The sequence below is a fragment of the Gorilla gorilla genome, chromosome 20 (genome assembly GCF_029281585.2).
Source record: "Gorilla gorilla gorilla isolate KB3781 chromosome 20, NHGRI_mGorGor1-v2.1_pri, whole genome shotgun sequence".
Taxonomy (NCBI): Eukaryota; Metazoa; Chordata; class Mammalia; order Primates; family Hominidae; genus Gorilla; species Gorilla gorilla.
The window spans coordinates 54,873,684-54,887,329 of NC_073244.2; the positions used below are offsets into that span (position 1 = coordinate 54,873,684).

The 13,646-nt window shown below is 55.2% G+C and overlaps 1 protein-coding gene across 1 annotated transcript; it reads left to right on the top strand.

The window, feature by feature from the left end:
• Positions 1-202: 202 nt before the first annotated feature.
• On the top strand, positions 203-10,802 carry CD177 (CD177 molecule). The gene is made up of 9 exons (XM_031004587.3): positions 203-280; positions 367-507; positions 722-907; positions 2,165-2,287; positions 2,497-2,613; positions 6,769-6,909; positions 7,647-7,832; positions 7,949-8,083; positions 8,521-10,802. Exons 1-9 carry the CDS (start codon positions 229-231, stop codon positions 8,751-8,753), a joined length of 1,314 nt encoding a protein of 437 aa, XP_030860447.1. The 5' UTR covers positions 203-228; the 3' UTR covers positions 8,754-10,802.
• The last annotated feature ends 2,844 nt before the right edge of the window (positions 10,803-13,646 follow it).

The window sequence follows — 13,646 nt, forward strand, 5'->3', positions numbered from 1 at the left end:
CCCTCCATCTGAGGGAGGAGGGGCTGGACTCCTGGACCCGAAGGTCTGAGGAAGAAAGGGGGTCCCTGATAGGCCACTGGGGCCATTGAGACTTGGGGTGGGGCCCAAGCCTCCATTTTGCAAGGCCCTCCCCTCCCCACCCTTTTCTGGGCTGGCTGCTTAAGGGCTGGTATAAAGGACTTGTTTCCTGCTGAAAAAGCAGAAGAGATTACCAGCCACAGACGGGTCATGAGCCCGGTGTTACTGCTGGCCCTCCTGGGGGTCACCCTCCCACTGCCAGGTGACTGATGAGCCCAGCCTGGAGGAGATTCCCTGGAGGCCGGGCAAGGGAACCCTGCTGACATGGATTTGCTCTTGCCACTCCAGGAGTGCAGGCGCTGTTCTGCCAGTTGGGGACAAATCACCGTGTGTGGAAGGTGTCCGACCTGCCCCGGCAATGGACCCCTAAGAACACCAGCTGCGACAGTGGCTTGGGGTGCCAGGACACGTTGATGCTCATTGAGAGCGGTGAGAAGGCCCTGGCGTGCAGAGACCCCGCCCTGTCCCCTCAGTCCCTTGATCCCTGTGCAGGGACTCGGGAGCCACCCCTCCGGGGGGATCGACTCCTAGGGTCCCGGTGATCCCCTTTCCAGCCTCTCAGCCTACGCCATGTAGCAGCGTCTCCCTCCAGGACCCTGGAGGCCTGACCTCCATCCTCGCTTGCCTCCCTCTTTCGGTCCAGGACCCCAAGTGAGCATGGTGCTCTCCAAGGGCTGCACGGAGGCCAAGGACCAGGAACCCCGCGTCACTGAGCACCGGATGGGCCCCGGCCTCTCCCTGATCTCCTACACCTTCGTGTGCCGCCAGGAGGACTTCTGCAACAACCTCGTTAACTCCCTCCCGCTTTGGGCCCCGCAGCCCCCAGCAGGTGCCTGCGGGAGGGTCGGGAGGAGAGGGAGGGGCTGCCAGAAGGGGTTCCACTGAGCACAGAGGGGCTGTTATGGAGTCCCTCCCACCCTCGCTCGCTATCCCGACCCTCGCTCTCTCCATCCCTCCCCTGACTGCTCCCTGACCATCGCCCCGCCCCCCTCCCTTTCCATCCCTCCCCACTCACTCCCGATCCCTCCCACCAACCTGCCACCCGGGAATCCCCACACCCCTCCTCTTCTAAGAGCAAACAGGACGGATTTCTGATATGAAATCACCATTAACTGGGTTATCCTGCATTCTTTTTTTATTCTGTTGCGTTTGGTTCAAGAAGTTCTCCTGCAGGGTTTTTGCTATTTCCTCTTCCTAAGGAAGACTGAACTGTAATTTTCCACTTTCCTTGTCTGGTGTTATAAAGAGTCTAGGGAGATATTTTGCGCTTCTTTTATTGGAACAGCTTGTGAACACAGAAGTCTCCTTTTCTTGGAGGTTTAGTAGCACTTGCAGGTGAAGGCACTGGCTCGTTCCAGGGCACCCCCTCGTTCCCTTGACCAATGAGTCTGCTTCTGTGTCTCCCGTCGGAAGGCCAGACTTTGTTGAAAGGTTCAGACTTGACCATGTCTGAGTCTACATTTGGCCTCAGCAGGCCCTTCCTCCACCCTGCCCACCCCCAACCCCACTTGCCCCCCAAGACACCCCCCCTTTTCTTTTTCTTTTTTTTTTTTTTTTGAGAAAGTGTCTCGCTGTGTCGACCAGGCTGGAGTGCAGTGGCGCAATCTCGGCTCACTGCAACCTCCGACTCCCGGGTTCAAACGATTCTCCTGTGTCAGCCTCCCACGTAGCTGGGACTAGAGGAGCCTACCACCACGCCCAGCTAATTTTTGTATTTTTAGTAGAGACAGGGTTTCACTATGTTGGCCAGGCTGGTCTTGAACTCCTGACCTCGTGATCCACCTGCCTCAGCCTCCCAAAGTGCTGGGATTACAGGTGTGAGCCACCACACCCAGCCAAGACCACTTTCCGTACCCAGCCCTGGGTGCCTCTACCCAGACCTCCTGTTCACTCTCCCTTCCTCTTTTATGGATTACACTTCTTCATTTTCCCACATCCAGATCCCATGATGGGAGCTGCAGAAGGCCCCTTTGGGAAGGCTGAGCAGGTTGACTCCTGAGGCCAGCAAAAGTGGGGTGCAGAGAAGGTATCTGATCAAATCCAGTGCCCTCTCAGTGCCCCCTCACTCTGTCTGTCACTTCCCTAGACCCAGGATCCTTGAGGTGCCCAGTCTGCTTGTCTATGGAAGGCTGTCTGGAGGGGACAACAGAAGAGATCTGCCCCAAGGGGACCACACACTGTTATGATGGCCTCCTCAGGCTCAGGGGAGGTAAGCCTGGGACATTGGGGTCCCTGCGGGGACTGAACTGGAAGGTCTGGGGACTGAGATCTTAGTCTTTGGGGAGTGAGGGTGAGCTGAGGCATGGCATGAGACCCAGAGGAGGGTGAGCCTGGCTTCCTGGAGCTATGCCTGCCTCTGAGGGTTGGGTGGTCCTAGAGGCAGCATCACTGACTCTCCCTTGCTCCCTCTTTCTGCAGGAGGCATCTTCTCCAATCTGAGAGTCCAGGGATGCATGCCCCAGCCAGGTTGCAATCTGCTCAATGGGACACAGGAAATTGGGCCCGTGGGTATGACTGAGAACTGCAATAGGAAAGGTGAGTCCCGCCCCTAGGCTGTGCCCTGGATTGCAGCCTTGGGGCACGATGCCACATGGGGCATCCAGAGCCATCACACCAAAGCCAGCAGGAGGAAGGTCAAGGGTGCAGGGTGGGTTGCTTGGCATGTGGCTTTAGGCAACAGTGAGTGCTGGGGCCCCTGCTGGCTCTCAAGCTGCTGAGAGTGACTAGTTGCTTCAATTTTTGTGTCTCCACACCCCTGGCCTTGGGTAACCCTAGGTCTCCCACTTCCCTAGGCCACCGTAGCCTCTCTAGCACCCTCACCAGCCCCCGCCCCGCTCATGGTGCTGGAGTGCCCCAGCAGCCTTGCCTGCACAGGACAGAACATCAGAGAGAAAATCAAGGGCACTTCAGATGTGACAGAGAAAGCAAGAGTTAAAGGAGGACACTGAGAGGGTCCCCACTTACCCATTTAGGTGCTGCCATGGAAGAGAGTGCCAGGGAATGTCTCCATAAGGAGGGCTCCAAAGCAACAGGAAGCCATGGTGGGGAGGTGGGGATCTTATAGGAATCCCAGCTTCCCTCCTAGAAGCAAAGTCTTCCCTGCCCCTGCCTCAGTTTCCTTGTCTGCCCACATCACGCTAACCCTTAGAGCTTAGAAGAGAGAGTTGTGTGAGTTTTGCACACATTCCTCTGTGTATTTGGCTGTTTCTCCCTAGCTAGGTTGGGAGCCTGAGACCAGGGGCTTGGTACCACTGGCACCAGGGTTTCCAGCCTTGGTTACCTCAGGAGATGGCTCAGGAAGGGTACCAGGAGGTGTTTGCTCAAGTGAGGACATGCAGGGCTCACTTGAGCAAAGCTCCCTCATGAGTCAGACCCTGTTTCTACCTGAAGGGCCTCCAGGACTAGGAGGGGGAGGTGCTACAGACACAGATGGTCACAGCTTGAGGTGATCAGGGCTGTGGCAAACAGGGATGTGAGGCCTGGGACAGCTCAGAGGAGGAAAATACTGATGTTGTTGGGGTAGAGAGTCAAGGAGGGCTTTACAGAGGAGGTGGCCTGTGAACCGTGTGTTAAAGATGACCTACAGCTTATTGGTAGAAGAGGAAGAGGACATTGGTGGCAGAGGGAACAGTGTGCAGCAGCTGCATAGGCCTGGAGGTGGGAGTGAGCCTGCTGTTTTCAAGAAGAGTCCCTCACTCCACCTGAGAAGGACTCATCAAGATGAAGGGGTACAGCTGGGATTGGGGGTGATTAGAAGTTTTCCAGGTGGACAAGGTGGGTGTGGGGTCGAAGAGGGAGCTGCTCCAAGCCAAAGGCACAGCAGGTGTGAGGCTGAGGAGGAAATGAACTGGCATGCCTTCAGAATGGATACTGGTGGGGGAGGAAGAGTTAAGTAGGGAACCTGGTGGTCACTCAAGTACCTGAAAACCCAGGCTGAGGGGTGGACCCTCTCCTGAAGGCAGGGGAGCCATGGAAGATTGTGGAGCAGGGAGGGCAGGGTCTGAGCCATTTATCTTTCCTTTTGACTGATGCTGCTGTTAAGGATCTGGCCCTGGTCTCTGGGACCAGATGACACTGATAACCCAGAAGGTATTTCAGAAACAAATCAGACGCAACACGTGCCACACACACAGCCCACAATAAGCACAGCAGACATGAATGCGTCACACCATGACACATACACACCACACATCACATACCACACACACACTCCCCCATACCCCTGACATACCACCTATGGAACACAAATCACACACAGAGCACACAATATGCACAACACACACAAATGCATCACACAAGTGCACAATTACTACATGTACATGTAGTGTGTATGCCACATACTACACGTCAGGCACCACACACACTCTCCCTCTCAACATATCAGACATGCAATACATACCACACACAACACACAATACACACAACACATCTGGCATGCCACACACACCACATGCAAGCAAAACACAGATACACAGAACACACACCACACCAAACACACAAAACAAACACATACCACATATATCACACACAGTATGTCTACACATGCACACACCACACAAACATACCATGAACACACCACACACCCCATACAACCACACCCCCCACATGTATACTACACATTCACACGCAGCACACATACCTACACACATCATGCATGTGCACACACTACACAAACGCACCACATAAAACACAGCGTTTATGCACAAATCAGTGCTGTTCATAGAGATTCATCTTCTGCTTTCAACACCGGAGCCAGATCTTGCAGGCTGTTTTGCCTCCCTGGTGAAGTGCAGTTCAGTAGTTTAGCAGACAGTGAGCATCACAAGACCAGGCATCAGAAACTGGGAGAACAACAAGACGTTGGGGACCACGTGCAGGAGAGAAGAGGCTTCAGGGTGATGGAACCGCTTATAAGAAGCCACAGCAGTGGGAGGGCTGGGTGCAGGGATGCAGGTTACTAAAAGGGACCATGGCAGCAGCCCCTTGTGAAGAACCAAGGGGCCCGGGCAGATAAGGCCCTGGCTGCCCCTAGAGGAGCTGGGCAGCGGTCCCAGTGAGAGAGCAGGGAAGAGCCCACGTCTGAATCAGGGACACGTGGGTCCCAGGCCCTGCTCTGCCGCTGAGACAGCTTTCCAGCCTCAGCTTCACACGAGGATCAAAAGTCTCCATATCTCATGGAGCCTCTTTCCCTGGATTTGGGGAAGAGGAGGGGATGGTTGCAGACATGGGGCGGAAGCAATGCAAAGGCCGTGAGGTAGGTGAGTGCCTGCCAGAAGCACCTGTGCGGAGCAGAGTGATGGAGGGAGCAGGGAGGCAGCCGCGTCTTATCAGGCCTCCCGGGCCATTGGAAGGGCTTAGAATTTTATTCTCCAGAATGGGGACCTCCTGGAGTCTTCGGAGCAGAGGAGTGACATGAACTGACTTAGGTTTACCCAGCCTCCCTCTGCCTGCTGGGTGGAGAATGGAGCGAGAGGAACAGTGACAGGCGGGTGCAGGGAGAGCCCCAAGAGTCAGGTGGGAGTGAAGCAGGGGGCTTGGAAGCAGCAGAGGTGGTAACGTGGGGTTGGGTTTTGAAGGTTTTCTGCAGCTCAAGCCAGTAGGATTACTTGAGGAACACAACGTGGGAGGGAAAGGGAGTAGTCAAGGACAACACCAATCAGCTAGGCCAGCAGAAACGAGCCGCCACAGGTATAAGTAGGGGAGATGGGAGTGGGGAGAGAAGGGTGGGAGAAGGGAGCAGGAGCCATGATTTTGATTTTGTCATCTGTGAAGTATGCAAATGAGCAGCCCTCCAGGGTGGCATCCGTTCTGCAGGTCGCATGTGTTGGTGGAAGCTGGGGGCTCAGTCTAAGAGTCCCTGCATCATGGGACCGATCCCCCCTGCTCTGCGATGGCCGTGAGGGGAGGCCAGGGGCTGTGGTTTCACACTAGAGCCTTGAGGGCCTCGGGGCCAAGGTAGCCAAGGATGGTCTTCAGTACCTGTCTCCCTCCTGCTCCCAACCCCGACCCTGAGGGTCCAGAGTCCCTGGGTTCCCAGCCTACCTCTGCCACTCACAAGCTGTGTGGCATGGGCAGCTACTGAGCAATCCTGCCTCTGTTTCCCTTGTTGCAAATGAGGGTGTTGATTGTGATCACACCACCTACTGTTGGGGTGCTGTGGGGAAATGAGGCATCCCAGATAAGCTGAGTTCCCTGGGACCTTAGATGGGCGGATCTGTGGGAAGCAATGAGGTCAGCCAGGTGCAGAGACAGTGCTCAGCGGCAGTGCTCAGCCCACCCTGTCCCTTCGCATCTTTTGTTTGGAACATAGGGCTTTGCAACTGAAAGGTATGAGAAAGGTCTCAGGCTGCCTTCCTTATTATTGAAATGAGGACCTTAAAGCTCAGATGGGGAAGCAGAGATGGGCAGAGGATAAGGAAGAGCTTCCATTGCTCTCACAGCTAAAGCAAGGAACGGCTGTTCCCACAGGGCTGTGAGAGGACGTCCCTGCGGGTGTTCAAGCAGAAACAGGGAACAATGGGGGTGGGGTTTCGACTCCCAAGTCCCTTCTGAATCCTTGGTTAAGGGACTCCATGGCCAGGTCACCTGGAGTGTGACTCAAGAGCGTGATCACCTTCCCTAGCCCAGGACGTGGAGGGACAGACATGGTGGGTTCCTGGCTTACACAGATCCTGGGATTCCTCTCCCCAGATTTTCTGACCTGTCATCGGGGCATCACCTTTATGGCACAAAGAAACTTGGCTCAAGAACCCACTGATTGGACCACATCGAATACCGAGATGTGCGAGGCGGGGCAGGTGTGTCAGGAGACGCTGCTGCTCGTAGATGTAGGTGCGTGGACTGAGGTAGAAGACGAACACCTGTCCCAAGTCCCTGGCAGCTCCCTCCACCCCATTGGATTCTTTCCCCTGAATTTCCTGTTCAGCTCCCTTCACATCTGCAATTTTCAATCCAACTCTTCTTCTCTCTGCATCTTGGGTTCCCCTTATGAAAACTGGGGGTGAAGCAGTGGGAATGACAGTGTCTGCCTTTCTGGGTAGGGGTGACCATGTATGCGGTAATCCCTGCCCAGGGTGGAGAACCGTGCCTACACCAGGAATCTCAGTGGCTTCATACATTCTGGAAATGTTTATCCAGCATTTGTTTTAGGCGCTGCAGATCCAATCCCATCTGTATTCCTGCAGCTTTATATGCCTTGAGAAACAGGAAACAAACAAACAAAAAGCAGCAAAGTATGGGGAATGGAGATCCCAGCTCTGCAGAGAAATCTGGCAAGGAAAAGGAGATAGGAAAAGTGAGGGGAAGGCTGCAATTTTAAGCTCAGTGCTCAGGGGAGACTCATGGAGAAGGTGACGTTTGAGCGAGAACTTGGAGGAGGCAGAGCTTCGGGGAGGACCCAGGCCCCAGCCTCCGTCTTTGCCCCACACTAAACATGACCCATGCAGTTGTGATCAGGGCATTCACCCTCTGCCTGGGGGGTATTGTGAAGGGCAGTGAGTCCAGCTCTGGAGCCCCTGCTGCCCTGGGAGCTGCCCAGTCCCCAGCCCAGCTTTCCCTCTCACCCTCAGGACTCACATCAACCCTGGTGGGGACAAAAGGCTGCAGCGCTGTTGGGGCTCAAAATTCCCAGAAGACCACCATCCACTCAGCCCCTCCTGGGGTGCTTGTGGCCTCCTATACCCACTTCTGCTCCTCGGACCTGTGCAATAGTGCCAGCAGCAGCAGCGTCCTGCTGAACTCCCTCCCTCCTCAAGGTATGGGATCCAGGGTCGTGGAGAAATGAGGCCCAGACACACAGAGACTCTGGCCCAAGGTGGGCGGCTGCTCTGAGCACAAAGTCATGTACCCCCACCTTTCCTCTGCTCCCCAGCTGCCCCTGTACCAGGAGACCGGCAGTGTCCTACCTGTGTGCAGCCCCTTGGAACCTGTTCAAGTGGCTCCCCCCGAATGACCTGCCCCAGGGGCGCCACTCATTGTTATGATGGGTACATTCATCTCTCAGGAGGTGAGTGCTGCAAGCAGGGCCCCAAGGATGAAGGCGCTGGTGGCCTGGACTACTGGGTCTGAGGGAGGAGGGGCTGGGGGCCTGGACTCCCAGTCCGAGGGAGGAGGGGCTGGGGGCCTGGGCTCCCGGTCTGAGGGTGGAGGGGCTGGGGGCCAGGGCTCCTGGGTCTGAGGAGCTGAGGCTCTGGACTCCTGGGTCTGAGGGAGAAGGGACTGGGGGCCTGGACTCCTGGGTCTGAGGGAGGAGGGGCTGGGGACTTGGGCTCCTGGGTCTGAGGGAGGAGGGGCTGGGGGCCTGGACCCCTGGGTCTGAGGAGCTGGGGCTGGGGGTCAGGGCTCCTCGGTCTGAGGGAGGAGGGTCTGGGGCCTGGACTCCTGGGTTTACAACTTGGCTGGGCTGTACTCTGTGTCCTTTCTCACTTGGTCTTCTCCCTCTAGGTGGGCTGACCACCAGAATGAGCATTCAGGGCTGCGTGGCCCAACCTTCCAGCTTCTTGTTGAACCACACCAGACAAATCGGGATCTTCTCTGCACGTGAGAAGCGTGATGTGCAGCCTCCTGCCTCTCAGCCTGAGGGAGGTGGCGCTGAGGGCCTGGAGTCTCTCACTTGGGGGGTGGGGCTGGCACTGGCCCCGGCGCTGTGGTGGGGGGTGGTTTGCCCTTCCTGCTAACTCCATTTCCCCCACGATTCTTCACCCCTGCTGACCACCCACACTCAACCGTCCCTCTGACCTCATAACCTAATGGCCTTGGACACCAGATTCTTTCCCATTCTGTCCATGAATCATCTTCCCCACACACAATAGCAACACTGGGGAGAGCCCGGAGCAGCCAGAGTTGCCTATGGGAGAGGGGACGCTGGATGAGTGGCTGAATGTATCTCATAATACAGACCCTGTCCTTTCTCCCAGTGCTGGGATTTCTCCATGTGAGGGGACAGCAGGACACCCAGGGATCTAGCGTCGGGGAGGAGAGGAACCTAATGAGAAAATGACCATCCAAACCCTGCCCTTCATTGGTCTGGTTCACGTCTCCAAACCAGCTTGGATGGTAGCAGAGACTTCAGGGTGCTCCAGCCAAACGTATTTGGGCATCACCATGACCTGGGAGGGGAAGATGCACTGAGACGTATGAGGCTTCCAGCCTAGCAGCCAGGGCCCTAGCACAAACAGGGGGCTCGCCCCATCTGAGCGACTGCAGGAGAGGTTAGTACAGTCATGCATTGCTTAACGACAGGGACGTGTCATTAGAAATGTGTCGTTAGGTGATTTTATGACCATAGGAACATTGTAGAGTGCACTTACACCAACCCAGATGGTACAGCCCAATGCACACCCAGGGTGGACGGTAGAGTCGACTGCTCCTAGGCTACAAGCCTGCAGTGCATGTTATGGTGTGAATACTGCAGGCATCGTAACACCACGGCAAGTATTTGTGCATCTATACACATCTAAACATAGAAAAGGTACGGCATAAATACACTATTGTCATCTCAGGAGACCACCGTTCTATACGCAATTCGTCACTGACCCAAACGTTGCTATGTAGCATCTGCCTATCGTGGGATAATTGACATAAGGGCTAAAGAGAACTCCAGAAAAAAATGGGTTAGCATTTTCCTAGAGCTGTTACCATTGGGTCTCTCTTACCACCATAGCCCAAAAAGGGTGAGGAGAAGAGCCACTGCTGGAATCTGCAGACAGAGAGAGAGAGAGAGAGAGACATAGACAGAAAGAGACAGAGAGAGAGCTGGAGAGAGAGCCGGAGACAGAAAGAGAGAGATATTCAGAGAGGGTTGCCTAACAAGAGCTCCCATCTCAGGCTGAAAAACGCGTCCAGCCCACAATGGTACTGGGGAGGGAGGTGGGGAACTAAAATTCCAAACTGATGTACTCACTCTGGTCTCCAGTTGAGGTTCCCCATTGACTGAACCCCCTAGAGGCCACAGAAGCAGGAGACTCCCCTGGCCCAGCCCCCGTAGATCTGCCATTCACACTAGAGAACAGAGGAGAGGAGAGGGAAGAGAAGAGAGTGAATCTGGAGAAGGAAACAGAACACGTCTAGTACCGTTCACTCCCTTGCCCCTCGGCATCCACCCTTTCCCTTTGTCCAGATGAAAATCAGAGTCCAGGACGGGCTCGGTGGCTCACGCCTATAATGCCAGCACTTTGGGAAGCCGAGGGGGGAGGATCACTTGAGCCCAGAAGTTTGAGACCAGCCTGGGCAACATAGTGAAACCGCTTCTCTACAAAAAAATACAAACAATAAGCCGGGTGTGGTGGTGCGCGCCTGTGGTCCCAGTTACTCAGAAGGCCGAGGGAGGAGGATCACCTGAATCCAGGAGGTCAAGGCTGCAGTGAGCCAAGACTGCACCACTGCACTCCAGCCTGGGTGACACAGCGAGACCCTGTCTCAAGGGGGAAAAAAAATAATCAGAGTCCTCTGTACAGATGACACACAATTCCAGTCCTTCCCTCTGTCACAGTAACAGTGTGTGATGGTGACGGTGATGTCCTCCTCCCATTGTGCTGGGCACCAGTTCTTCGCCCACAGTGAGAGGAAGATGGGGAGGAGATGGCTTCCAATAGCACTGCTGAGGTCCTGGGGGCGGGGCTGCTGGTGCTCAGAGCTGCTTTCTTCCAGTACATTCCACATTGTCTTCCCACTTCCAAAACCTCCTTTGGATGTTATTTGTTATCTGCAATGTAACCCAAATCTTGATTCTTATGGAGAATGAGTCTTGGATGGCCTTGTCTTTAGCGGGTTTCTATAGTTTTCCATGGAACAGGGCCCTGGCCAAGGAAATGTTACCGCCATGAGTTGCCTGCCTTCGAAAATAGCCTCCTTGTCCCAGCCACCCGACCTCCCTCTGTAATCAGATGCCATTCCCCCGACTGCAGAGTGACCTCTCCTTTGCCTGCTGTTTTGGCAGCACAAGGGGCACAGGATGGCTGGAGGGCTGTCATGGCTTCCTGCAGATCAGAACTAGGAAGAGATTCCTCATCCACAGCAGCCCAGGGCCACGGGGACAAAGAGCAAGCATTCTCTCAGTGGGCTGGCAGGTGCAATCATGGGAGGGACCTGCCCTTATTCTTCCTGTCTTTCCTGGATCTTTGCATCTGGCCCTGGGGAAAGTGACTCGATAGCCTGGTTGCTGGTTTATAAGATGTGTGGCATCTCCTGTGGGTGGTGGGGTACGGTCTCCCTCCTGGTGCCCTGATAAGCCACACACGAGCCATTGCGCCAATCTGAGAAGCAGCTGTCTCTGTATAGTGGGGCACCTGAGACGGTCAGTGGGTGTGAGTTAATTACCCCCCATTCTTTGCGTTAACATGTGTCCCCAGTGGAAGCAATCCTGCACAGGTTCCAGAGCCACAGGGAAGGCGCTGTTCACAGAAGCACTGAGCAGGGTCCAGGGAAGGCCAACTGGAACCCCCAGTTGGGAAGCCCTGTGACCTCATACAGAGGAGGAAAGTGCAGACCAGGCTTATGGATGGGTCCTCACAGTGAGCTGGCACCCAGCAGAAGTGGACAGCAGCTGCCTTAGTGCCCACTTCAGGTGGTCCTGAGGAGTGATGAAGGGAAATCCTTCAGATGGGCAGAACCTCAGGGGTTCTGCAAGGAGGGATGGACTTGGGTCCATTGCATGAACCCAGAGCAGGCCACATAGTCAAGGACTTGAAGAGAATAAAAGAGTAAACTTAAGACAGGGAGGACACATGGATGTTCCTCTGGGGATGGGCACAAAGTGTGAGCTATGCCGTCCCCACCCTTAAGCCCAGAACCTGTGCTGTGAGGATGAGGTTCTTGGTGTTTGGTGGATGGTGTCAGGCAGACTCTGTCCCTCAGAGCTTGTTCAGGGGGTCCAGGTGCAGATGGCCACATGGATAGGGAGGACGGCGACGTACCTTACCACAAGTGGACTGAATCTCTCAGCACTGGCCTGGCTGCACACTGTACCCAGCCCTGCCCAGTGTAGGCAGAACCCGGGGTTAAGCCCCTGGAAGGCATCATTTTACAGGAGGACTACCCGGCCACTGCAGATAGGCTGGCCACACAGGACACGTCCCATCCTGGAGGGGACTGGGCTTTGTCCTCACACGGATACACACACACTGGGGGTTCCAGTTGGCCTTCCCTGGACCCTGCTCAGTGCTTCCGTGAACAGGGCCTTTCCTGTGGCTCTGGAACCTGTGCAGGATTGCTTCCACTGGGGACACATGTTAACGCAAAGAATGGGGGGTAATTAACTCACACCCATGGAACCCACTGACCGTCTCAGGTACCCCACTATACAGAGACAGCTGCTTCTCAGATTGGCGCAATGGCTCGTGTGTGGCTTATCAGGGCACCAGGAGGGAGACTGTACCCCGCCACCCCACAAGAGATGCCACACATCTTATAAACCAGCAACCAGGCTATCGGGTCACTTTCCCCAGGGCCAGATGCAAAGATCCAGGAAAGACAGGAAGAATAAGGGCAGGTCCCTCCCATGATTGCACCTGCCAGCCCACTGAGAGAATGCTTGCTCTTTGTCCCCGTGGCCCTGGGCTGCTGTGGATGAGGAATCTCTTCCTAGTTCTGATCTGCAGGAAGCCATGACAGCCCTCCAGCCATCCTGTGCCCCTTGTGCTGCCAAAACAGCAGGCAAAGGAGAGGTCACTCTGCAGTCGGGGGAATGGCATCTGATTACAGAGGGAGGTCGGGTGGCTGGGACAAGGAGGCTATTTTCGAAGGCAGGCAACTCATGGCGGTAACATTTCCTTGGCCAGGGCCCTGTTCCATGGAAAACTATAGAAACCCGCTAAAGACAAGGCCATCCAAGACTCATTCTCCATAAGAATCAAGATTTGGGTTACATTGCAGATAACAAATAACATCCAAAGGAGGTTTTGGAGGTGGGAAGACAATGTGGAATGTACTGGAAGAAAGCAGCTCTGAGCACCAGCAGCCCCGCCCCCAGGACCTCAGCAGTGCTATTGGAAGCCATCTCCTCCCCATCTTCCTCTCATTGTGGGCGAAGAACTGGTGCCCAGCACAATGGGAGGAGGACATCACTGTCATCATCACACACTGTTACTGTGACAGAGGGAAGGACTGGAATTGTGTGTCATCTGTACGGAGGACTCTGATTTATTTTTCCCCCTTGAGACAGGGTCTCGCTGTGTCGCCCAGGCTGGAGTGCAGTGGTGCAGTCTTGGCTCACTGCAGCCTTGACCTCTTGGACTCAGCCTTCTGAGTAACTGGGACCACAGGCGCGCACCACCACACCCGGCTAATTTTTTGTATTCTTAGTGGAGACGGGATTTCACGGTATTAGCCAGGATGGTCTCAATCTCCTGACCTCGTGATCTGCCCGCCTCGGCCTCCCAAAGTACTGGGACTACAGACAGGCACTCACCACCACACCCGGCTAATTTTTTGTATTTTTTGTAGAGAAGCAGTTTCACTATGTTGCCCAGGCTGGTCTCAAACTCCTGGGCTCGAGTGATCCTCCCACCTCAGCTTCCCAAAGTGCTGGCATTACAGGCGTGAGCCACCGAGCCCGTCCTGGACTCTGATTT

Bases quoted from the DNA above. Each gene is read 5' to 3' on its own strand.
- CD177 (XM_031004587.3), top strand. From the start codon at position 229: ATGAGCCCGGTGTTACTGCTGGCCCTCCTGGGGGTCACCCTCCCACTG. The intron at 2,614-6,768 runs GTGAGTCCCGCC...TCCTCTCCCCAG, and splicing joins TGAGAACTGCAATAGGAAAG to ATTTTCTGACCTGTCATCGG. The intron at 8,084-8,520 runs GTGAGTGCTGCA...TTCTCCCTCTAG, and splicing joins GTACATTCATCTCTCAGGAG to GTGGGCTGACCACCAGAATG.